The sequence below is a fragment of the Lonchura striata genome, chromosome 8 (genome assembly GCF_046129695.1).
Source record: "Lonchura striata isolate bLonStr1 chromosome 8, bLonStr1.mat, whole genome shotgun sequence".
NCBI lineage: Eukaryota > Metazoa > Chordata > Aves > Passeriformes > Estrildidae > Lonchura > Lonchura striata.
The window spans coordinates 37547194-37570936 of record NC_134610.1 but is presented as its reverse complement, the minus strand read 5'-3'; the positions used below and the strand labels follow the sequence as shown (position 1 = coordinate 37570936).

The 23743-nt window shown below is 50.7% G+C and overlaps 1 protein-coding gene across 2 annotated transcripts in view; it reads left to right on the top strand.

The window, feature by feature from the left end:
• The window catches only part of LOC144246712 (transient receptor potential cation channel subfamily M member 8-like), a 29224-nt gene extending 21617 nt beyond the window's left edge, over positions 1–7607 (top strand). For both annotated transcript variants that reach the window (XM_077785206.1, XM_077785207.1), the window contains 6 exons: positions 943–1034; positions 1749–1887; positions 2631–2802; positions 2975–3152; positions 5527–5717; positions 7421–7607. In XM_077785206.1, the coding sequence (XP_077641332.1) occupies positions 943–1034; positions 1749–1887; positions 2631–2802; positions 2975–3152; positions 5527–5717; positions 7421–7524 (876 nt within the window). In that variant the 3' untranslated portion in view covers positions 7525–7607. The remainder of the gene's footprint in view (positions 1–942; positions 1035–1748; positions 1888–2630; positions 2803–2974; positions 3153–5526; positions 5718–7420) is intronic.
• The last annotated feature ends 16136 nt before the right edge of the window (positions 7608–23743 follow it).

Genomic DNA, 23743 nt, shown 5'->3' with positions numbered 1-23743 from the left:
TGTTTTGAGCCATGGGAAAATTGGAGAGGCCTTTTCCCTGCTGTTTCCTTAGCCACATGGAGGTAGCCTCCAGCCAGGTGAGTGGGTGGACTGGGGGGTGTGAAGGAAAGCCCTGTTTTCTCCAGTGGAGAAGGAATCTGGACAGAACCTCTGTGCATTTTACCTCTCAGCAGAAGAAACTGCTTGGAATTTGGAGAGCTGCACCTCAGTCCCAGATGTTTTATTTGATTTAAGGAGCTACTGGGCAGAGACAGCACTTGGGAGAAAACTCCCTTGGATTTCTGTTTGTTTCCCATAGAAGTACTAAGGACAGAATTGCCTTCCTTGGATATGTCAGTTAGAGATTCATTGAGCAGTACTCTGCAAAACTTTGATTTCAATGGAAATTGAAATTGAAAAGAGTTACGATTTGGGATGCAGTTTATTTCTCCAGACCTGGCAGAGGTTTGTCCTGATGAAGCTTCTTGTCCTTATGAGTCACCTCTGAATTGATTCCAGAAGTTAGTTCTTGCACAGACTTGGGTCCAGGCTGCTGTACCACTCAGTCTGGGAATGAGCAGGGATTCTCACTAGACTTGCAATTCAGAAATAGAGAGCTCTGTAATTAAAAAAAAAAATTAAATCTGGGTCTTGCATCCAAAGCATGTGTATATAGCTGGGGGCAGATTAGTGAATGAGCTCTGTGAAGGGAGAGAAGCCAGGATGCATCAGCTACCCTTAAACTGTTACCCCCTTCCCCCCTGCAGTGCTTCCTGGGTCACACCAAGACCCAAAAAAACAGGTTGCCAGTAACTTGAGGCATTGCTGGATACATGAAACCCCTCTTTCTGGGAAAACTGAAAGCCATCTGAACTCTGATGTTATTTACTGTGTGACAAAATGTTAATTGGACAAAGAAACTATGCTGTGTGGGGGTTACTTTCTGTTCTTTTTCCTTCCCAGTGGTACATGAATGGCAGCAAGTATTTCTCAGACCTGTGGAATGTTATGGATACCCTTGCAATCTTCTACTTCATAGCAGGAATTGTGTTCAGGTGAGTAGTAGTGAGTAGTAGTGCCTTGTCCACGTTACAGCTTTGCTTCCCTTCCTTGGTGGGTTTTGCCTACAACCTGTAATTAAATTTTGGGGAGCAATGTGTTCATGGAATTTGCATTGTGAAGGCCCCAAATACTGACAAGTGTTGACTTAAAAAAAAAAGACGGGATCTTTAGAATTTTTTGTGGCTTCTGTTACTGGCTGTTTAATATGACCACCTGGGCCTTGTGTTGTATTTAAGAGGACTGTGCAGCAGCCTATCAATGTCATTATCTCCCAGAAGCTGTTCTACACAATGGGGTGAGTTAAAAACCATGGCAAAGAAATGATGGAAACACATTTTCCAAAGTAATTGTTCAGTCAGCTGTAACTTAGTCCTTGTTGCCTCAGGGCAGTGCAGCAGATGTTGCACTGTGGTGGTTTCAGAGGGCTGTGGGAGTAGCTCCAGGTACAAATTTCCTTGCTGTTAATAGCTTTAAGGGTAAGAGAAAAAGTGAGCAGGATGATGATGCATGTCAGGAAGAAAGGGTATAAACCGAGTGTGCATTAACCATCTCTGTCACCTGTCATTAGATGGGGTCCTGGATAGCTGTGCTCTGCTTTCTAATTACTCACCTACCACTCTCCATTTCAATGTTTCAGTGTGTTTTTACCTGATTTCTGCATGATTCAACCAAGGCTTCTCTTTGTTTTCTTCTGCTGTCTCCATCAGGCTTCACTCTGATGAAAGCTCTTGGTATTCCGGGAGAGTAATTTTCTGTTTGGACTACATAGTTTTTACCCTGAGGCTCATCCATATTTTCACAGTTAGCAGGAATCTAGGACCCAAAATTATTATGCTGCAGAGGATGGTAAGATTCTGGGCAGCTTTTCAAAAGTCTAAGTAAATGCTGTGACTTTTTTTTTTCTCCCTTCCCTCTTATGAGTGAAATCACCATGTTCTGATAATGGCAGCAAGTTAAATCAGCTAAACAGGATGAATTAAGATTTAAATGGGACCTAATTAAGAGTAGGGCATTTTTCTCTGTCCAGGGAAAGAGTAAGGATTAGACTGAAGACCAGAAGAGGAGACTTGCTTCCTGGTGGCTTTTGTTTTCCATACCTCAAACATTCCAGTGGTATTTCTGTTGCTCCCATCGTATTCCCCAAACAAGAGAGTGATGGTAGAGGGTACAGGAGGAGGACTTTGGTCCTCCACTGCATCCATCACACAAGTACCTGAGGAAGAGGGTGGTGAGGATCCTCTCATACAGTGCTAGAAATTCATGCAACCATTGGCCAGAGTGTCTGGGCTGTAAATGCTGGTTGGAAGCCATCCAGAGTGGCATTTTCAGAAGCTTTCATCTCACAGGGGTAAGGTGAGCCACAGTCCTTTTTACCTGGTTCTGGCTTTTGTGGAGCCTGTCTGATGCCAGGGGGATATCCTGTATTCCAAAACATGCCTTGCTTTTGTGGTTGCATAAATATTTTTGAAGTTCTCTGAATGGGAGTGGTCAGTTATTACCATGTGTGTTGTGAAATTAGGAGCCATCCCTGTGTGGCTTGCAACAGACCTGCAGGGGCGCACTGATTGATGCCTGTTGTCCCTTTTCAGATGATAGATGTCTTCTTCTTCCTCTTCCTCTTTGCTGTGTGGATGGTGGCCTTTGGTGTAGCCAGGCAAGGCATCCTGAGGAAGAACGAGCACCGCTGGGAGTGGATCTTCCGCTCGGTCATTTACGAGCCCTACCTGGCCATGTTTGGCCAGTACCCTGATGATATTGATGGTATTTATCTTCTGGGGGGTCCCTCCTCGGTGGGTCAAAGGTTCTGTCCTTCTAAAGGTTGGCCAGCCCTGTGCTGGCCCCCTGCCTCCAAGTCTAACGGGGAGCAGGAATGGAAGGATGAGGGCAGGACCAGCAGAACGAGGAGCTCACTGTTTGCTCTCCCCTCTCTGAGGTACCACCTACAACTTCGACCACTGCACTTTTTCTGGGAACGAGTCCAAGCCCTTGTGCGTGGAGCTGGATGCCAACAACCAGCCCCGCTTCCCGGAGTGGATCACCATTCCCCTTGTGTGCATTTACATGCTCTCCACCAACATCCTCCTGGTCAACCTGCTCGTGGCCATGTTCGGGTACGTAACAAAGGAGCCGTGGCTTCCTGGTCATCCCTGCACTGACATAGCTCTGGGGAAGAGACTGGAGTGCTGGAAAACAGCAGGAAGCCAAGCCTCGCCTCTGCATCTGTCACAGCAGCCTGGGGGAAACTGGTGCAGTGTCCTGGGGAGGGATTGCTGCCTGTCCTTTGCCTCCATCTCTAAGCATCCTCTGCACTGTGGGTGTGGTGCAAACCCCAGCAAACCCATCACAGGGGGTGATGCTGGGTCAGAGCCTTACCGAAATGTGAGTTGCTGCACAAGTGACCTTGCTTGAGCAGCAGAGTGAGTAAATGAGTTATCATCACTCTTCAGGACACTGTGGTTTTATTAACCTGAGCTGCTGTGTGGTGAGGATAAGTCTGGTACTGATTTGATGGACCTGCCATTTATTGTTCTGACTTAGACCACAGGCAATGGGCCACATCCCCCTGGGACATGCAAAAGGACTTTGTCTTGAGAAGTGCCATCACCTCTAGACCAGCAAGGTCAGGGAATGTCTTCCTCAGCTTCTCCCAGAAATCTTTGTTGCATCCTCTGCAAGCCGTGGCACAGAGTTGATTTAATCATGGGAAGTTCCTCATATCAGATTTTGGGGGTGTGTTGCCTTCATGTCTCACTTGGGAATGCAGCTGGATTGGTGTTGTGCCTCTGTTCCCATTCCCAGCCCTTGTCCTTTTCTGCTTTACACTCATGACAAGAGTACTCAAAACCTCTGACCAGCCTTCTTGAGGACCACAAGTTTATTTTTGTGATTTGATGGTACCTTGGCAGGAAGTTGCTTTGGCAACAGGAGTATTGACAGGACTCCTGGTGCTGCTCAAGAGCATCTCTCAGCTGAATGACGCTGCCAGTGTTTCCTGGCCTGAGATGAGATGCTAGAGAGTGATAAGTTGAGAATGCCTCAGATTTAGGTTCTGCTCTGACCCCTCTTCCCCAGGCTGACCTAGAATCTAAAGAAAATCAGAAATACTATTTTTGGCAAGGCATCCAAGGTAAAGCATATCTGTGCCTGGGAAGAGACAAGCATGCTCATACTCCCTAGGAAGGGTGCAAGTACCTCTCAACAATGAAGGAAAGTATACAGCAGTAAGCCAGCTCTACCCTAAAACCTTTAATATTTGCTAGAACACTTACTTTAACAGTACCTGATGGTAAATGCTCTGGTTTATGCTGTTATGCCAGTAAAAACCCTCTAGTTTTCACCAGTTGCATCTATCTTTTACACAAAAAGAGAATCTCCACCAGGTGAAGGTTTGCATTTATCTCACATAAAGGTGCATTAGGCTCTGAGCAGAGGCATTTTGGGAGCATCCATCTGCCACTTAATGTCACACTGAAAGGTCAGGCAGCCTGGGAGCTGCTTACACCTGTGGTTGTTGCTTTGCAGGGTCCATACAGTGCCTTGTGCTGTGGGTTTGATCTGTGCCTGCAGTGTCCTTAATACGTCTACTATAAATCTCAGGAGCTTTTAAATTTCTTGTAAGTGTTCTCATTTTAGGTTTGGGCTTTTTTCTAAGAAAGCAGTTAATAAGACACAATATCTTGTGAAGAAGCATCCTGTTCTCATGTGTCTAGGCTAGAAGAAGACTGGTTAGAGCTGAGGTAGTAAAAATACATGGAGTATTTTCTTCCTATTCATATATTTTCCTGTTTATTTGTAACTTCAAGGGTTTTTTTTCCTACTGTTTTAATTCCACCCATTTGCGAATTACTCTCTAAGGAGGAGAACAAACTAAATAACCTCCTGGTTAATAAAAATGACTACCTTCAGAATGACTAGGGCTCCTAACATCAGAAGGACATGGAGCTGCCAGAATGAGTCCAGTGGAGATTCTCAAAGGGAATGGAGCCAGGCTAGGAGAGCTGAGGGTGCTCACCTGGGGAGAAAAAGGCTCCAGGGAGAGCTCAGAGCCCCTTGCAGGGACTAAAGCGGCTCCAGGAGAGCTGGAGAGGAACTGGGGATAAGGCATGGAGGGACAGGACACAGGGAATGGCTTCCACTGCCAGAGAGCATGGATGGATGGGATACTGGGAAGGAATTGTCCCCTGTGAGGGTGGGCAGGCCCTGGCACAGGGTGCCCAGAGCAGCTGTGGCTGCCCCTGGATCCCTGGCAGTGTCCAAGGCCAGGTTAGATGGGGCTTGGAACAACCTGGGATGATAGAAGGTGTCCCTGCCCATGGCAGGGGATGGAATGGGGTGAGCTTTAAGGTCCTTCCCAAGCCAAACTACTCTGGGATTCTGTGACTATAAAACCATGCCCTGGTACAGTAGAGGAATGCTCTGTTGCTGGCTCTGATGCAGCTCTTTGGTGACCAACTCATCCTGGTTGTGTTCTCTCCTTCCCATCAGTTACACTGTTGGATCAGTGCAAGAGAACAATGACCAGGTGTGGAAGTTCCAACGCTTTTTCCTGGTGCAGGAATACTGCAGTCGCCTGACCATCCCCTTCCCCTTTGTCATCTTTGCCTACATATTCATGGTGCTGAGGAAATGCTTCAAGTGCTGCTGTAACAAAGAAAGCAAAGAGCCATCCATTTGTTGTGAGTTGGATTTTTCCTTGTTGCCCAAAAGTCATCTCTGCAGCAGGTGCATTGCAGTTCCTACGTGGCATCCTGTGCTTATTCCAGGCATTTTGTGCTGTGCTGGGAGATTTCCAAGGGCCATGTAGACCTCTGTCATGCAAATCCACTGTGCTGCTGGAAATCTCTTCAGTAAGATTCAAGTTTTCAAGTGATATTTATCCAGTGCTCTCTTATCTAAGCCATTTCCATGTAGAATTGCCTTGTGTGTGTAACTCATTAAGACTTCAGATTAATCCTAACTCTTTAGGGCTGCTTATGCTGTTTCTCAGCTTTGCAAGGTTGTGGGTTTGGCTTTTTTGTAATTCATTCTTCTTGCTAGGGAGTGACTGAAAGAGAACAAACAGTTTCCATGTAGCCAAACCACCTCAAAAATGTGACAAGTCAATGCTCAAGCTATTTCTCCTTTTTCTGTTGGGGGACACAGATAGGAATTGTTTTAACAAGCCTTCCCCTCTGCCTCTCCAGCAAATATGATGTTTTCTCAGCTGAGAGAGAATAAATTGAATTAATTGACAGGCTTTTTCCCATTCATCAATAACCTGCCTGGTGCCCTGCAGCAGAAGCTGGATTTGTTACCAGTTTAGGAGGAAGGGCCTTCTTTGGCATATAAAATTGTTTAGCACTAAATCATTTTGGGTGTCTAAATTGCTGTGTGGATTTCTTGCTGGGGAAGCTGTTGGGTGGCAGAAATTCCTGCTCAAATGATGCACAGTTGATGTTGCAGCTCTGAAAGAATGGGAGAGTTAATTAGAGCCAGAAAATGGTTGTGGTTTTGCTGATGATAGGAACTGAGAACTGCAGAGGAAGCACACTGATGTATTGACTGTGGTGAAATCCTGCCTTCCCCTTTAACTCTTATGGAAATGGTTGGGATTTGAGTGCTTAGATGCTTGTTGGATTGTGGGGGAACAGCTGAGGGGTTTGTGAGGTCAGAGGAGCACTGGGTGGAAGAAAGGGACTTCATCCATTCACCAGCCTGGGGCTTTTTCTGTCTCAGTTTATTTTATTTTTTTATTTAAACCCCTGTGGTTTATTGTGTCCTTTTGGAACATGACAAAATGCTGAAGTATTACCCTGGAAGACTATGATGCCTCAAAGTGGGCTCCTCTGTATCAACTCCAGAATTTACAGCACCATCATAAAATGCTTCTTAGAGAAGACAATTCTTCATCATTCTGGAGTGTTTCAGTTCAATCAAAAATCATATATCATGGTCCTTAGAAGTGTTACTCCTAATGATCCAATATGGGGTAATGTAGAAACAAATGGAAAGCTCAAACCCAGATGGGATCTTGCTAGAATATCCTGTACCTGTTGAAGCAGAGGCACCTGTGTTAACCAAGACTCAAAAAAAGTACAGAAAGACTTCTGGAGCTTGTAAGGTTGTGGGTTGGTTTTGTGTTTGCTTATTTGGTGGGTTTTGGGTTTTATGTTTGCTCGTATTTTGTGTTTTTAAGTGACTCTGGTTGCCAGGAGCATTCAGTGAAAGGCGTTAGTGTCACATCTGTGAGAGCTGAGTCACAGGTGGGCAGTGGGGCTGTGAGTGCTCAGGATGTGGAGAAGGGAATCATTAACCTCTGAATGCACGCACTGACCCAGCCGCTTTGCACCTTGGCTTTGGAACACAAATTAAGTATTTTTCTTTCAAATGCATTTCCCAGGCTCAAGAAATGAGGACAATGAAATCCTGGCATGGGAAGCTGTCATGAAGGAAAATTACCTTGTCAAAATCAATACAAAAGCAAATGATTCATCAGAAGAGTAAGCCTGCCTATCTTTGTCTTCATTCTCTTACTTTTCTCTTGAACATTTCTAGTGAAGGCATATTTTCAGCCACTCTAGGTGTTTACAAACTAATGAGTAAGTAAATAAACTCAGCATAAACGTGCTTTTTATTTCTGAAGTGAAATGGTGCTTTTTTTTGTTTGCTGAAGAGAAGACAAAAAAAAGTCTTTCCATGGTGTTTTGAGATCTTATCATGGGAAGCAGTGCCACAGCTGACTCTTGCTGTAGCATTAGTTTAGGCTGGATATTAGGAAAAAGTTCTTTATGGAAAGGGTTGTCCAGCCCTGGAACAGACTGCCCAAGGCAGTGGTGGCACCCCCATCTCGGCGTGGGGATTTAAAAGCTGTGTGGATATGGCACTTGGGGACCTGAGTTAGTGGTGGAATTGGTTGGACTCGATCTTTTCCAACTCAAATAATTCTATGATTTTACATTTAGCAGAGAATGTTTACTGTTGGACCTGGAATCTCAGACATTCCCACAGCAGTAATCCAAATGGAGATGTGTAATTAGTAACATGAGTTGTGGAGACCTCTGAGGAGGGGAAGATGGTCTTTAGAATCATGGTATTTGAAACTTTGGAGACTTACGCTTGGATATTTCTTTGACTGCCAGCTCGTGGAAACATTATCTTTGGGATCTGTCTCACTGTTTTCAGAGTAACAGTTTAAGAGGAAAAAAAAAAACCAACAAAAACTGAAAGAAAGCAAGAAAACGGAACACTGCTAGAGAACAAAACCTGCTCTGTATGATTGCTTAACTTTGCTAACTTCTGGCAGCTTGAATATTTCTCTTAATCAGAGAGAGCTGATAGGAATGGACAAGAAAAACCAGACCCTTCCATATCTGTGGGCATGAACATTGCCATCCACAAATAAGTGTTTAGGTTAAGACTACCCAGAGACAAACAGCATTGCGTAAGAAGCCAAACAAATACCAAAAACATTTCCTTGGTACTGGAAGCAAAAATGTCTTGAGAAGGAAAATGTAATAGCATACTACTAATAGTAATTTGCATGTTAGTTAATGTACTTGTACTAAAAATGATGCCAGTCACGTGCAGCCCTGCCTCCCTGGGAGGATGGAGCACTGGGAGGAGTTGGGGTGTGGTAATTAGCCAAGTTTTCCTTGGTATCCAGACTGATCCCATTGCTTCATGTTCTCCTTCTGCTTCTAGGATAATGCATCGATTCAGACAACTGGATGCAAAGGTACTTCTGTCCCAGATCGCTCCGGGAAAAGTGATTCTCTCTGGTAAAGCAGGGGGTGTGCCATGGCAAGGAAAATGAGCCTCCCAGAGTTGTGTGCAGTCTTTGTCACTGTCACCAGGACCCCATTTTAATTGGGCTTTTTTGCTGTGCTCTTTTGATTCCATAGATAGGAGTGTGTAGGGCGTGTAGTGATTAGGACAGAAGGGAATGGTTTTGAACTGAGAGGAGGATTAGATGGGATAATGGGAAGAAATTCTTGGCTGTGAGTTTGGGCCCACCCTGGAACAGGGTACCCAGAGAAGCTGTGGCTGCCCCTGGATCCCTGGAAGTATCCAAAGCCAGGCTGGATGGGGTTGGAGCAGCCAAAAATGAGCTGTGAGATCCCTTCCAAGCCACAAGAGCTTTCTAATGTGCAGGGAAATGAAACAAAGACACTTGCTTAGCACTGGAGGAGTGTTTCTCAATATTCCTTGTGGGATGGACTAAAGCAGAAGTAATTTCCATCTTAAACTGCAACATTCCGCTGTCTAACAGGTCCATGAAACGCCAGTGGGAAGAAGGGGTGTCACACACTTGACATGTCCCCGTCCCAAAGGTGTCTGTCAAGTTTAGCTTCTGGTGGTGTTGGCATGGTGTAATTAAGCAATATAAGGCTACCCATATACCAGAGAGCACATTATGAGAATTGCCATACAAATAATTTTTTATGACTGTGATGTTGAAATGGGTATGTGTGTTCACAATGGTTATTTTCTGAGGCTTGACTGAATTATCTGTTTGGCCTCTGAAGTGGGGAGTGGCTTTGGTATGAAGCACAGACTTTTTGGGAAGCTCAGGTGAAAAGACCCACATATACTTCAGAGTACTTTTTTTGGTTACTGTCAAATCATTTAGATTGCAAAATAATAGCTTGCTTCCAGACTGAAGGGGAAGTGGTGAGTGAGTATGATGCTGCTCTTGAAACTGAAAGGAGATCTGCTAACCTTAATTCTCTCCTGAAAATAAATACCCATCTCTTGCTTTTCTCGTCTGGTAACTGCTGGTTAACTCGCTGAAATAGAGGCAGCAGGGCTTGCTGCATTAATTGCCCTGATGAACATTGTACTTGGTACTGTCCTCTCGAGCACTCTTGCATTTGGTGTAATACTTGCAGAGGCAATTACTTGTTACTTTCATTGCTCATTAGCATTGCATTCCTTCAGCTAGATGGACTTTACAAAAATAACCTCCTTTTTTTTTTTTTTTTTTTAAGCTCTCTGATTTGAAAGGCCTTCTGAAAGAGATTTCCAGTAAAATTAAATAAGTGGAACTGAAATTCAAGAGCAGCTACTGGAGCAGGGTAAGCCCTCTTTAAATCCATTGTCTGCCTTGAAAAAATTACCAGCATTTGTGGTGTTAAATTGGTGTGTCTTTGAAAGAAGAGCTAGTATTAATTGTTGATGGTTGTATTCATATTGTCTGATACTGGGGAAGAAACGAGACCCAACTTCTCTTCCTCATTTGTGTTTTTCTTTATGAAAAATACAGTTTTCCATCTGGGGTTTCTATCAATTTTTGGCACTGTTTAAAATACCTTGTTTTGCCCACGTGCCTCTGAATAACTGTGACTAACCCAAGGTTATTTTAGTTGTCTTTTTGTTGGAGGGCCTCTAGAAATTGAGCAGCTGCTGTGCTGGATCCTTTACCCTTGGTATCTTTTAACTCTGAAGAGCAGGCAATCCAAATAGAAAAGACAGAAGTGAGGGCAGGAGTAAGGTTTATTTTTCCACTATCAAAGTGGGGCATTAGGCTGGATTGCTGTAGCCTTCCTGTGTCCTGTACAATAAGCTGCAGTGTGAGGAGCTGACCCAAAGCCTCAGGTCCAGTTTGAGTGTCTGGTCATCAGCCTTGTGTCCTTTTGCCTCCAGTTTCAAGAAAGAATTGTTTTGGGTCCCACAGTGGGATGTGAAAAGCAGACAGAATATTGATGCAGAGAACACTGTCACCTTTAGAGACAGCAGGTTAAGAAGTGTAACTGTTGAATGGGATAATCTGGAACAACTTGATCAGCCCGGACATTACGGCCTTGCTCTTTCTTCCACAGAGTGGTTTCGTCCAAGAGACCTTAAACCTGTGCCAAACATTCCCCAGTCCGCTCACTCTTTTCCTGGGAGAACTGGATATTCACTTGAACTGAGTGCCTTTTAGTCATGAATGACTTGCAACCACCTAATAAAATCTACAAGGATCACCAGTTCCTGGGTGCTTCTGGGATGTGCTGGACTCCAAGTTGCCTAAAAAATAGGCTGTAAAATAGTGGAACTCTGGAGGCCATTTAGTCCAGTGCTGCTCAAACAGTGCCAGTGCTGATCAAAGGGAGCTGCAATGTGGCTGGAAAACAGGTTGTAATTAGATATAGGGGGCAGCCTGGGACAAGGGACAGTAGTTTATGGTGGAGCTTGTGGAAAGGGACCTCTCATGATGGATGGCAGTGCCTTCAGAAGAATCCTAGAATCCCAGAGTGGTTTGGGTTGGAAGGGACCTTAAAGCTCATCCAGTTCCACCCTCTGCCATGGGCAGGGACACCCTCCCCTGGACAAGGCATCCAGTCACCCAAGCTGATGTCGAGAGGATGAAAGCAAAGCCTTGAGGTGGGCTGGGAGTTCTACTCACCAATTCTTTCTGTTGCTCACACAGGTACCAATTCATGAAGAATAATTGCTCAGAGCTGGCACCACCCCCCAAGCAGATGGTAATGGAGGCACCAGAGTATCAATGTCTCAGCAGGAGTCAGCAGGATTTTCTTGCAATTTTTATTTTTGTTGATCAAACAGCCCTTTCTGCTTGTTGCAAGGTTGTGGTGAAACTGGAGATGGCTGCTTATCTCCTGACATGATTCCTGTGTTACCCAAAATCTTCTCATCTGCCCTAAGGTCCAGTGGCAGCAATTAGTCCTTGTTAAGCTGCTTTTGCAAATCACTCCTATTTCCAAGAGTTCTGCTGCTGTTGCCAAAATCCCTTTGCTTTTCCATTTCACTTGGAGGGACCTGTGCATGGGTTTCCTTCAAGCACTAATTGCATGTCTGAATGAATCAATCTCCCTTCCTGTTCTGCCCTGTAGTAGCTGGATCTTGCTTGTTCCTTGCACGGGCTGTCAGACCTGCTGGGGTCTGGAATGCTGGTGTGCCAGAATGTAGTGGATTTCAGCATCATCCCCCCAAGGAAAGCCTTTGGTCCAACCCTGCATCCCTATTTCAGACTGTAAAGGAACATTGTGGACTTGTTCCCCCTCTACCCGGAACCTTTCAGCAGTGCAGAAGTTCAGCTATTACAGCCCTGCATGGGAGAGACATTAATTTATCTAGGAACTGTTTCTAAGGCTTTGTGGGCAATCCTTCCTTGGTTTCAATCATGAAAATTTGTATTCTGGGAATGTTGGAATTCATTTGACTTTTCCAATGTGTGTTTGCTGATGTTTGCAGCTGGAAATGGAGAAGAGATTGTTGGAACCTTTAAACAGAGCAGTGCTTGATATGGTGAGGTGGCTCTTTCTGTCTAAAATAGCAGCTGAATTCTGTCACTATTTTTTTTTTTTTTTTTTTTTTTTGTATAGCTGAGAGCATAGCCAACTGAAAGCACTACAAATAGCATTTATTTACATGGCAAAGCATTGTATCAAGCTTCCTTCCCAGTGTCTAGGAATCATGGAATCATAGACTCACCAGAGGAAAGGACCTGCAAGGATCATGGAGTCCAACCCCTGGTCCTGCACAGACATCCCAACAATCCTATCCTATGCATCCCTGAGAGCATTGTTCAAATGTTCCTTGGGCTCTGTCAGCCTGGGGCTGTGCCCATTCCCTGAGGGCGTCTGGTCAGTGTGCCAGCACCATCTGGGAAAACCTTTTCCTAAAATTCCACCTGACCCTGCCCTGACACAGCTCCAGCCACTCCCTCAGGTGCTGTCCCTGTCACAGAGAGCAGAGATTGGAGCTGTCCTTTGGGAGAGAGCTGCCAGTCATGCTGAGACCTCCTCCTCTCTCCAAGCTGAACAAGCCAATTGACCTCAGCTGTTCCTCATACAGCTTCCCCTCCTGGCCCCTCATCATCTTCATTCCCCTCTTTGGATACTCTCTGCAGGCTTTATGTCCTTATGATACATTCAGAGAGGTTGCTGCTCTTCTCTCCCTGCATTTTATCACCCAACTGTACTGTATGCTGTGCATGACATCATCCTGGGGGCTCCAGCACTAACAATAGCAGTGGTATTTGTTTTCATGTGGAAATATTTCCTGCTGAAAAATAAAGGAGCTGGGTTTTCACTGATTCACTTGGCAGTTAGCTGCATCATAAATTCTTGAGATAAGGTTCCTTTCTGGAAATTATTTTTCCCATATCATTTGTCTGCCTTGGATGTGAAAATTGTGCTTTTTGTTCACTCCCTTCCTATATAAAACCTGTGGAATGCTTTAAACCCTTCTGGGAAATCCCAAGGGCCTTGTCTTGGAAGAATATACAATAGACTCTCCACCTAGGCTTAAAGAGAAGACTTCTGCCATGGAGCCTTGCAACACCAGGATCCACTCCAGTTCCTTTCCCCGTGTCCCAAATTCTTGCATTTTTTCCTTTCCCTGTTTCCTCGTTGGTTGTGGTATCCCTGGTGGCCGGCCCCATCTTCCCTGTAGGCCAATGCCCTTTGCCCTGCCCTTTGTGCTGCCCCTGTGCCCTCAGACCATTGGCCACTGACCCCTGCTTAACCTTGTGCAGAGCACATGGCCAGGTCTTTGTCCCTGATCCCTTCAGCCAGGTGGATGCAATAAACCTTTGCTGGAATACATCATAAATAGACCCTTCCTGTCTTTCCTCTGCTGGGCTATGTGTGTGTGCGGACTTGAAATGGCTGTTCTTGTGGCCTTACTCAGAGCAGCTTCTGAAGGTGACACTTTGAAGAAGGCTGCAGCATGTCTAGCACCCTGCCACGTGGCAACAAAAACCTGCTGTGTGATTGCCTGAAGCTGTAGAGATCTATTGTTGTGTGAATGTAACTGTGCAACCATGTTCTGTAAGGTCTGAATTCTGGAGTCAGTCCGTGTGCAGTGCCGCAGCCAGGGGCACCAGCCCGTGCTGCACATGCTGCTCCCTTCCCAGAAGCCGCGCGGGCTCTGCTCCAGGCTCCTGCGGCCCAGCCGGGGCCGATGGAGCCGCGGCCCGGCGGGGCTGCGGGGCGGCACCGCGGCTCCCCGGGCAGCAGCCGGCCCTCTGCCCCTCCAGGGCCAGCGCCAGGATTTGGTGCCAGCACCTTCACGGTGGGCAGGGGAGCCCTGCAGGCGCTGTTTGTAGAGAGCGCTGCCGGCTCCAGGACGGTTTAGATGAATGGAGACGAGAGATCTCTGAAGGCTGCTCTTGGGGTATAAGGTTTATTAGGGATGGAGAAAGGTCCTGCTTTGAGCTGCCAGACGCAGCACGTGGCGAGGCTTGAGAGGGTGAGGGAAGTTCCATGAGGAGGGGAAGTTCCAAAACAGCGTCTGGCCCCTCAGAGCCCCCTTATCAGGGGGCTTCAAGGTGGGCTGGAACAAGGCTTGGGCCAATGGGGTTACATGCACTTGATGTTTCAGGGGAGGGTTACAGGTGCGGGGTGAACCATACATTTTGGGGGGTGAGATGGAACAGTCCACTTGACCCCAGGACCCATCCGTAGGCAGGGGCATTGTCCGGCTAGCAGAGAGGACTGTTCTCATCCTGGCTGTATTATTTATTAATAATTATATTTATCCATCCTTCCCTACAGCTGTTGTCTGGCTGCTGCCAATAAGGGGCAGGGGGCAGAGGCAGGGCTGGCTGCCAGCCCGGGCCCTCGCGGCTGCCCAGGCCAGGTGCTGTGACTGAGGCCCCCTGACAGAGAGCTCTGGGCCCGCAGAGCTGCGGCCACCATGGGGAGGGTGGCCACGTCTCCTGGAGCAGGGCTGCGGAGGCACTGCTGCCCTGGTGGCTCTGGACCCCACAGAAACAGCAATGGAACATGCACAAGAACAGCAGGTCTGCTTTCAGCACTTCCCTTGGCTGCTCCTTTAGGGTGCTTGCACCACACTCAGAGACACAGAACACCTTCTTTTCCTCTGAGAGTTATTCCTGGCCTCTTCATTTTTCCAATGCACCAGGTATTAGCTGCTGGCTTCAACTAGACACATAAACTGCTGCATTAAACTTTCAACTCAGCTGTTTTTTTAATCCAGAATGCTTTAAAAATGTGCAGAAAAGTCCAATGAGACGTGATTGTATCTCTGTCTTGTGAATCTCACTAGCTATTGGAGCTTTTGTGTTGCTGCTAATCCCTTCTATGAAAAAAATTAATTCTAGAGAAGAGCAACATCATCTGACAGACACCAAGCATTGCCAGCAGTTCCTCCAGGTGTTCCTGCCAACAGCCCCTGCAGGAAGGAGCACAGTCCCCAGTGCACGTGGGTTTGGTTTCCTATGGCACAGAAGCCCCCAGGGGCACAGGTCTCTGGGGCAGGAGACGGGCACCAGCCCTGCCAGGGCTCGGGGGCTGGCAGGTCTGCTTGGGCAGGGACTCTGCCACAGCTGCTGGTGTCAGCGTTCCCAGGCCCCAGGGCTCAGAGCAGCATTCCTGCCCTGGCCCACAGTTCCTTGTGCCACAGTTCCTTGTGTGTGCCACACCCATGGGTTTGGGATGACCATGGACCGTGGCAGCTTCCATGGAAGGTCCCATGCCCTTCCCAGCGCGGCTTCGTCGGCAGCCCTGGGGGCTCCTTCTGCTGCCCTGAGCCCGCAGAGCAGGGCAGCGTTTGCTGATGGTCTGAGCCCTTCCTAAAGATCCTGTTGGGCTGTCTCAGACACTTGGGGCCAGGGATTCCTGCCAACCTGGGCCACTTTGAGTGGGCAGGGGGTGGCCCCAGGGCAGGTGCAGTGTGTGCAAGGCCCTTTGTGACACATGCAGCATGGAATGGAGCTGGGTGTCCAAGGGCCCTTCGTGACACGGTGCAGCATGGAACGGAGCCCGGTGTCCAAGGGCCCTTTGTGACACGTGCTGACATAGGAGCTGGAAGTGGCAAGAGCACGCCACTCTGCTCGGAGCAGGCGACCAGAGAGGACGGGACAGAGCGGTGCTGTGAGGAGCCCCCACACAGCGCGCTCATTCCTGTCCAACCCGGAGTGTTTCTGAGGCATAGTTCTTGCAGCTCACCTTGAGGCCAGACCACAGGACTCGGTGAGCTGTGGCCTTCCAAGGCTTCAATTCTGCAGGTGCCCTTGAGGGCAGACCGTGGGACTTGGTGCCCCAGATTTTTCCAAGGCATCTCTCCTGAGGGTAGCCAGAAATCCGGTCAGTGACATGGGGCAGGGAGCCCTGAGAGTGCCCAAGCTGACCTGGGTAGAGGAGGAAGAAGGCGGCCCTGCAGCTGCCCCAGCACAGGAGACTGAAGAGGTGGTGCCATTCCATCCACCACAGGAGGGTAAGTGGCAGAGCCAGGCCGCAGGGCTGGTGCCTTCAGCCAGCTTGGCTCCATCACACCCCACCCCATCCCATCCCATCCCATCCCTTGGGGACGTGCCCATGGACAGGACGGAAGAGGGGCCCGGGCAGACACCCCACAGTGGCCGTGATCCATCCATCTGTGGCATCCTGGGGCTGTCCCTGCCTCGGCAGCGCAGGGCGGGGCTGTGTTCTCCAGCCCCTCCTGCAGCCCCTCAGCCCTGGCTGCGCTCGCTCTTTGCCAGATGCAGCCCTGGACCAGACACAAGAACAGAAACCCAACCATGGCCGCTTCCACAGAACAGCAAAGGTACCTGAAGCCATCCCCACCTGGGCTGGGCCTGCTGTCACTGCTCAGCCGAGCACCGAGCACCGTGTGTGGAGCACTCCATGTAACATCCATGGCTTTTTGCCCTTCTCCTTCAGCTCGTTTGCAAATTCATCAAGACAATTCGGCAGGAAGAGAACATTGCCAGGGGTGCTGGGCTCAGAGCATACTCGCCCATCTTCCAAACCAAGACCAGTGCTGCCCTGCTGGATTTGCTTGTACAGGAAGGTTTTTACAATCCAAAGCAAGTAAGCAGCCTGTGGCCAGGGTTTGGTCCTCCCAGGAATTGCTTGGCCTCCTAAGGAGGCCACTGGTGAGCCTTTGAGGCCATCGCAGTGCGGTGGGAAGGGAAGCACTTCTCTGGGGACACTGGGAACACTGCTCCCTCTGGCAGCTTTCCAAGTCTCCCCGTGCCTTCTCCAGGTCCCTGCCATGGTGAGATACATCCACCAGTGGCTCATGGCCAATGATTCTGCTGAGCACAGGCTGGACAACGCCCTCCTGTATCTCACAGAAGCGCAGCCAAAAGACACAGTAATGACACTCCTGCGTGTGGCCCCATCCTGTGACAGGTAAGGGGCCCACCTGCCTAGAGGGCTCACAGCTCACCACAACCCATTGCCCTGTACAGCCTGTGCCAGGTGTCTGACCAACAGAAGAGTTTCAGGGCCCTCTGGCTGCTCCCTTTCCCAGCCCTGGCGTGTCACCCCTGAGCCTGCTGTCATGCTCCCTTGTTGCCCCACAGGGGCCTGTCCCCACAGGGCTGGGCTGCCTGGCTGCTGCTGGAGAGGGGCAGTGGGCAAAGGCAGAGTCGGCAGTCAACCCGGGCCTCTAGAGACGCCCAGGCCACGGTGCTGTGTCTGAGATGCCCTGAGACAGAGCTCTAACCCTGCAGAGCTGCCATGGCCATGTGGAAGACCATCATGTGCACGCCCAGGACTGCAGAGCTGGCACAGCGGATACTCCTGGATGTGCTGGGGCGCTGGCCAGAGCACAGCACATGCACCTCCGATGGGGACAAAATGGGTGTCTTTGCCCTGGCTGTGAGTTTCTGCCAGTGGCCTTTGCTGGCCACAAGGCTGCCTGTCCCACAGCTCTCCATCCTCCTTCCCCCACTGCATCTCCCTGCCTCAGGGCCTGAAAGCTGGCCTAGGGACAGCTGCAGGATCACCAGGCCTGCTGCTCCCCCTGTGTCTCTCTGGGCCTCTCCCTACCACGCTCGGTCCCAGTCACACAGACACCTCAGCACTGAGTGCTGTCTTGGGGGGCTTTGTCCTTTGCAGGGAACTGTGGTGATATGGAAGATCCTCCAGGAGCCCAGTGTCCCACGTAAAGTGATGGTGCATTTCCCGCAGTTATTTGTGCATCTGCTCTTCCAAGTGTTCTTCAGTACCAGAGAGATGTCAGAGGCGGTTGATACTTTTTGGAAGGGATGCCAGGAAGAACACAGCCTTGCTACCAGCCCCAACAGGTGCTCCATCCCAGTCCTTCTGTTCCTGCCACATGGACAGGGCAGGAGCCAGTGCTCCCAGTGTGACCCGGGCTTTGCTCTGCACTCAGGTTTGCAGTGAGAACCCTGAAGTCCCTGCTGTGCCGAAAGCAGTATGAGCATGTGGTGGTGTCAATGGAACGCAAGCGTGGCTGGGACACGCTGCTCTGTGCTGACACCCACCATTATGCTGTGGGTCTGCTGGCCAGGTGGGACCCCTTTCCCATTGCTCTTGGCATTTGTGCTCTGTGTCTGGGGTGTCCTTCACAGTCCCTTGGTCAGGGGCCAGAGGGCCTTGTCACTGAGGGACAGCCAAGGAGACTGGAGAAGGTTGGGAGAGCAGGGTGCCCACAAAGAGTCACCTTCCTAATGGCCCATTTCTCCTTTCTGTGTGCTGGGGAATGACCAGACCACTGTGAGTTAGTTCTGGGGAGAGGTCTGTTCCCCTGGCTCATAGTCTTAATTAAGCGACTTTTACTCCTGACAGGGAGATGTCCTGCATCTCCATATCCTCATGTTCCCGCATCTTTCACTATCTGCTCCGGCTGCTCAGCTCACAGAAGCCACGCTGGGATCTGCCTGCCCTGGCCTTCATTGTGGAGGTGAGCCTGTTGGCCAGCGCTGCCTGGCTCTGCTGCCTCCCAGTTCTCTGCCCTCTCGCAGCCGCAGCTGCCTGGGACGGTGCCCACGCCCTGTGCTGCTGCCTGGGCCCCGCCCTGTGCGGTTCTGGGCTCCTGCCAGCCGGGTCCCCTGTCACTGCCCTGTGCCTTTCAGGTCCTTGAGCACCTGGAGTTGAGTGAACACAATGCTGACAGAGTCCAGCAAATCTTCTCAAGGCACCTGTGGAGCGAGTGCAGGGAGAAGCGTTGCCTGGCACTCAAGGCCCTTCTCAAGCTCACTGACGATCCCTCAAGGGTGAGAAGGGGGCAGCAGCTGAAGCCATGCAGGCAGCGTGGGGCTGGGGAACGCTGTCGCTTGGGCTGCGTAGGGCTTCGTCCGCTGGGACAGCCACTCCCAGCTCTCCTGCCTCCCGCTTCAGCTGCCCGAGTGCTTCGGGACAGGCCTTTGGCTTCTGGGCCCTGCGGCAGCAGAGTTGCCTTTCACAAACTTGTGTTCTACACAGACCAAAAAAATGTGGAACCTGACTGAACGTCTTGTGGAGCTCCTGCAGGATGCAGATGGAGAGATTGTTAAGATAACAGTCATGGTACTCAACTTTATAATCATGGACAAGGACATGTGGATCCCCAGCCCCACTGTCCTGCAGCTGGCTGAGTCCCTCCTGCCTCTCTTTGACCATGTAAGGCTCTGTACCCCCAGCCACAGCCACTGGCTGATGCCAGGACACTTGGTGCCCTGTGGATTTTCAGGCCTGTGCCCAGCTGAGCCCTTTGCAGCCCATGCTGAGGTCTTATTTTCATCTCTTCACACAGGACAATAGCCAGGTACAGCTGCTCTCCATATTGCTCTTGAGAACATTGCTGAATCTTCCACTGGAAAAGGGAAGAAAGGACCTGAAGGCACAAGTGTGCCACAGTGTGCTCCCACTCTTCTTCCACTGCCATGATGAGAATTGGCAGGTGGCAAAGGTGAGGACGCAAGGGCTGCTGCTGTCCCCCTGGGAGGGGGCTCAGCTGCCTCCTGCCCTGGTGCCTGGAGGGCTGTAGCCTCCTCCAGGCCCTGGCACAGAGACGCTGATCCTGGGGGCCCTTGGCTGCGGGGCATTTCCATGTTTCTGCTCTTCTCCAGGCTTCTCGGGAAACGCTGCTTTGTGTGGCCAAATTCCTGAAGAGGAGAGATCTTGAAAAATCTGTAAAGAAGGAGAAGCTATGGAGGTTCATTGAGATCCTGGTAAGGAGGGCGGGGAAGCCGCAGCCGCAGCCTGGAGAAGCCCCTGAGCGCGGTGCTCGGTGTGCGGGCTGGCAGCTGTGCCCCTGCCCGCTGCTGCAGCCCGAGGCCGCGCGGGCTCTGCTCCAGGCTCCTGCGGGCCCAGCCGGGTGCCGATGGATTCGCGGCCCGGCGGGGCTGCGGGGCGGCACCGCGGCTCCCCGGGCAGCAGCCGGCCCTCTGCCCCTCCAGAGCCCGGCGCCTGCGGCTGCTGGCCGGGCCTCAGGGCAGTGCGGGCAGGGGAGGCCGGGGCTGGCGCGGGGAGCGCCCGGCCCAGGGGCTGAGCCCGCGCCAACCCTTCTCTGCTGCCGCTCTCTCCAGCTGGCAGAGGACAGCAGCAGCGCGGCCGAGCTCCTGCGCCGGGCCCTGCCCTACCTGGAGAGCCCACAGGAGCCCCTGCGAGAGGCGGCCGTCAGGTTCATGGGTGAGCCGCGAGCCCGGGCTCCCTCCCCGCCCCGCCGCAGCTCGGCCCCAGCCCCGCCTGCTGCCCCGGCAGCGCCACCCGGGCCCGGCGCCTCTGGCAGCCGTGCCCTGGGTTCGGCAGCGAGCGGCCAGGGCCCGGGCTGAGCCCTGCCGGGCCAGGAGGCCTTGTGGGCACAGGGCTGGCAGCGCCGCTGGCAGGAGCTGTGCCGCTGGGCTGACAGGCTCTGTGTTCCCAGGGACGGCCGGGCGGAGCTTGAGGGGACAGCAAGAAGAGCTCCAGCTGATCTGCAATGGTGAGAGAGGGCAGCGGGCTGACAGCGGGGGCTGTGGGGCGAGCTGCAAGCCCTGCCCCGACTGCGGAGAGCTCTGCTCTCCTAGGTAGAGCACACAGAGAGTTCAGGGACACGTGTGGGATTCGTGGCCAGCAGCTTCGGGCTGATCCCCTTGGTCCCTGATCCCTCCCGGCCATGGCAAGAGCTGGCTGGGATGGCCCTGGCACGGGAGACTCCCCTCGGCTCCCCGCAGAGTCGGGATCTGACCGTGGCTCTGTTCCTTTCTCTTGCAGCCCTTGAATGTCTGACAGAGGATGTCAGTACTGCCGTGTTAGAGCTGGCACTTCAAACACTGCATGTCCTCCAGGCAATACAGTGTGGGCGATACTCCATCTTCCAGAAGATGCAAGATCAGCTGCGCCGGAAATGGACGACATGGCCTTGTCTGTCAGGGCTCGGATGTCTGCACTGTTGGAGCTCGGAGGAGAGCTGATTCAGGAAGCTCTCTTTCTTGGGGCCACCTGAGCCAGTGGGATTTTCCTCTTCTCTAAGATATTTATTTTCTTCCCTTCCATTTTTTATCCTGAGTAAATAAAGAATGTGTTAGAATACGCAGATGCCCAAGAGCTATTCTTTGCTGCACAGGGTCTGCAGGGCAAGTGGGAGGAAAGGGTGAAAAGGGTGCTTGTGCTCAGTAGCACAGCAAGCAGAGGGGGCCTGAGGCCCTTAAGGGGGAAAAGTTTGCTTGTGCTCAGCAAGGTGCCCAGGCATGCAGGGTTGCAGGGAAAATGGCCAAAAGCCCCTTGGCCTTTGGTGGCTCTGCTGAAGCCTTTTGCTGCCCACAGAGCGGGTGGGCAAGGCCAGAGCTGCAGGGATCCCTGCGAGAGCGGTGCCTGGAGATGGCCACAAGCCCTGTCCCAGGCAGGAAGCGCCATCCGTATCCTCCTGCCCGTGTGTTGCTGGCTGGATGGTTGAGGGCTCTGAGGTGCCTCTTGGTGGAGCTCCTCTGGAGCTCCTGTGGGGCTGCAGCACCGCTGCCGGGCAGGTTGGCCGGGCTGGGGGAGACCCGGAGGGACTGGGGCAGTGGGAAGCCCTGAGCAATTGGGTGTCAGAGGCCACAAGCAGCCCTCAGGCAGCCAATTTGTTCCTGCCAGAGCTGACTTATAAAACAGATCCTGGGCACTCTCTAACACCATCAGTGTTGGAAAACGAAATGCAAGGAATTCTCAGATCTTCGGGCCTGTAAGTGAAGGCTTAGAATCCTCAGATTTACAGGATTTGATGTGAGACCTTGGAAAAGGCTTCCAAACTTAGGTGCTTGAATTGAGAATGTGAATCTATCTTTTAAAGCAGACATGTTCAGCTAAGTGGAGCATAGTTTAGAGTTTTAGATTTTAAAGTACTGTCTTGGTTTGTAAGATAAGCTTGTATTCTATTTGCCATCTGTTGGAGGTTGGGCAGGTTTGTTATTTCTTCCAAGAACAATGGTTTGCTCCGAAGAGGTAATGGTTTGTTAATGGGCCATTGACTGACTCACTTGCAGGGCTGGTAAACCTAACATCATCCCATTGTGAGATGCTCCACCCAGAGGGGGAAGCCAAGCACTCTTTTATTGTATAAAGTGGTACCTTTTTGGAGACAAAGCAGCTCTCTCTCTCTTTACGGGATTCCCAGAGAAGCAGCTCTCTCTCTTTGCGGGATTTCCCAGAGAAGCAGCTCCTTCGGCAAGATTCCCAGAGAAGCGGCTGGAGCGCGGTGAGGCGGCGGCGGCGGAGCTCGGAGGCGGCCCCGGCGCAGAGGAGGACCGGCTGCACTGCCACCAGATCTTCAGAGAAAACTATACCCTTCTAAAGATCACCACTTCAGCTGCAATTCATCAGCCACTGCAAGAGGAGCAGCTATCATTTCAACCGGACTACTACCAATACCTCGAATCCTCAGGTTGTGGACTTTATCACTAGTTTTGTTTGTACCAATTGCATTTGCCCCCTGCCTCCAAGTCTAACGGGGAGCAGGAATGGAGGGATGAGGGCAGGACCAGCAGAACGAGGAGCTCACTGTTTGCTCTCCCCTCTCTGAGGTACCACCTACAACTTCGACCACTGCACTTTTTCTGGGAACAAGTCCAAGCCCTTGTGCGTGGAGCTGGATGCCAACAACCAGCCCCGCTTCCCAGAGTGGATCACCATTCCCCTTGTGTGCATTTACATGCTCTCCACCAACATCCTCCTGGTCAACCTGCTCGTGGCCATGTTCGGGTACGTAACGAAGGAGCCGTGGCTTCCTGGTCATCCCTGCACTGACATAGCTCTGGGGAAGAGACTGGAGTGCTGGAAAACAGCAGGAAGCCAAGCCTCGCCTCTGCATCTGTCACAGCAGCCTGGGGGAAACTGGTGCAGTGTCCTGGGGAGGGATTGCTGCCTGTCCTTTGCCTCCATCTCTAAGCATCCTCTGCACTGTGGGTGTGGTGCAAACCCCAGCAAACCCATCACAGGGGGTGATGCTGGGTCAGAGCCTTACCGAAATGTGAGTTGCTGCACAAGTGACCTTGCTTGAGCAGCAGAGTGAGTAAATGAGTTATCATCACTCTTCAGGACACTGTGGTTTTATTAACCTGAGCTGCTGTGTGGTGAGGATAAGTCTGGTACTGATTTGATGGACCTGCCATTTATTGTTCTGACTTAGACCACAGGCAATGGGCCACATCCCCCTGGGACATGCAAAAGGACTTTGTCTTGAGAAGTGCCATCACCCCTAGACCAGCAAGGTCAGGGAATGTCTTCCTCAGCTTCTCCCAGAAATCTTTGTTGCATCCTCTGCAAGCCGTGGCACAGAGTTGATTTAATCATGGGAAGTTCCTCATATCAGATTTTGGGGGTGTGTTGCCTTCATGTCTCACTTGGGAATGCAGCTGGATTGGTGTTGTGCCTCTGTTCCCATTCCCAGCCCTTGTCCTTTTCTGCTTTACACTCATGACAAGAGTACTCAAAACCTCTGACCAGCCTTCTTGAGGACCACAAGTTTATTTTTGTGATTTGATGGTACCTTGGCAGGAAGTTGCTTTGGCAACAGGAGTATTGACAGGACTCCTGGTGCTGCTCAAGAGCATCTCTCAGCT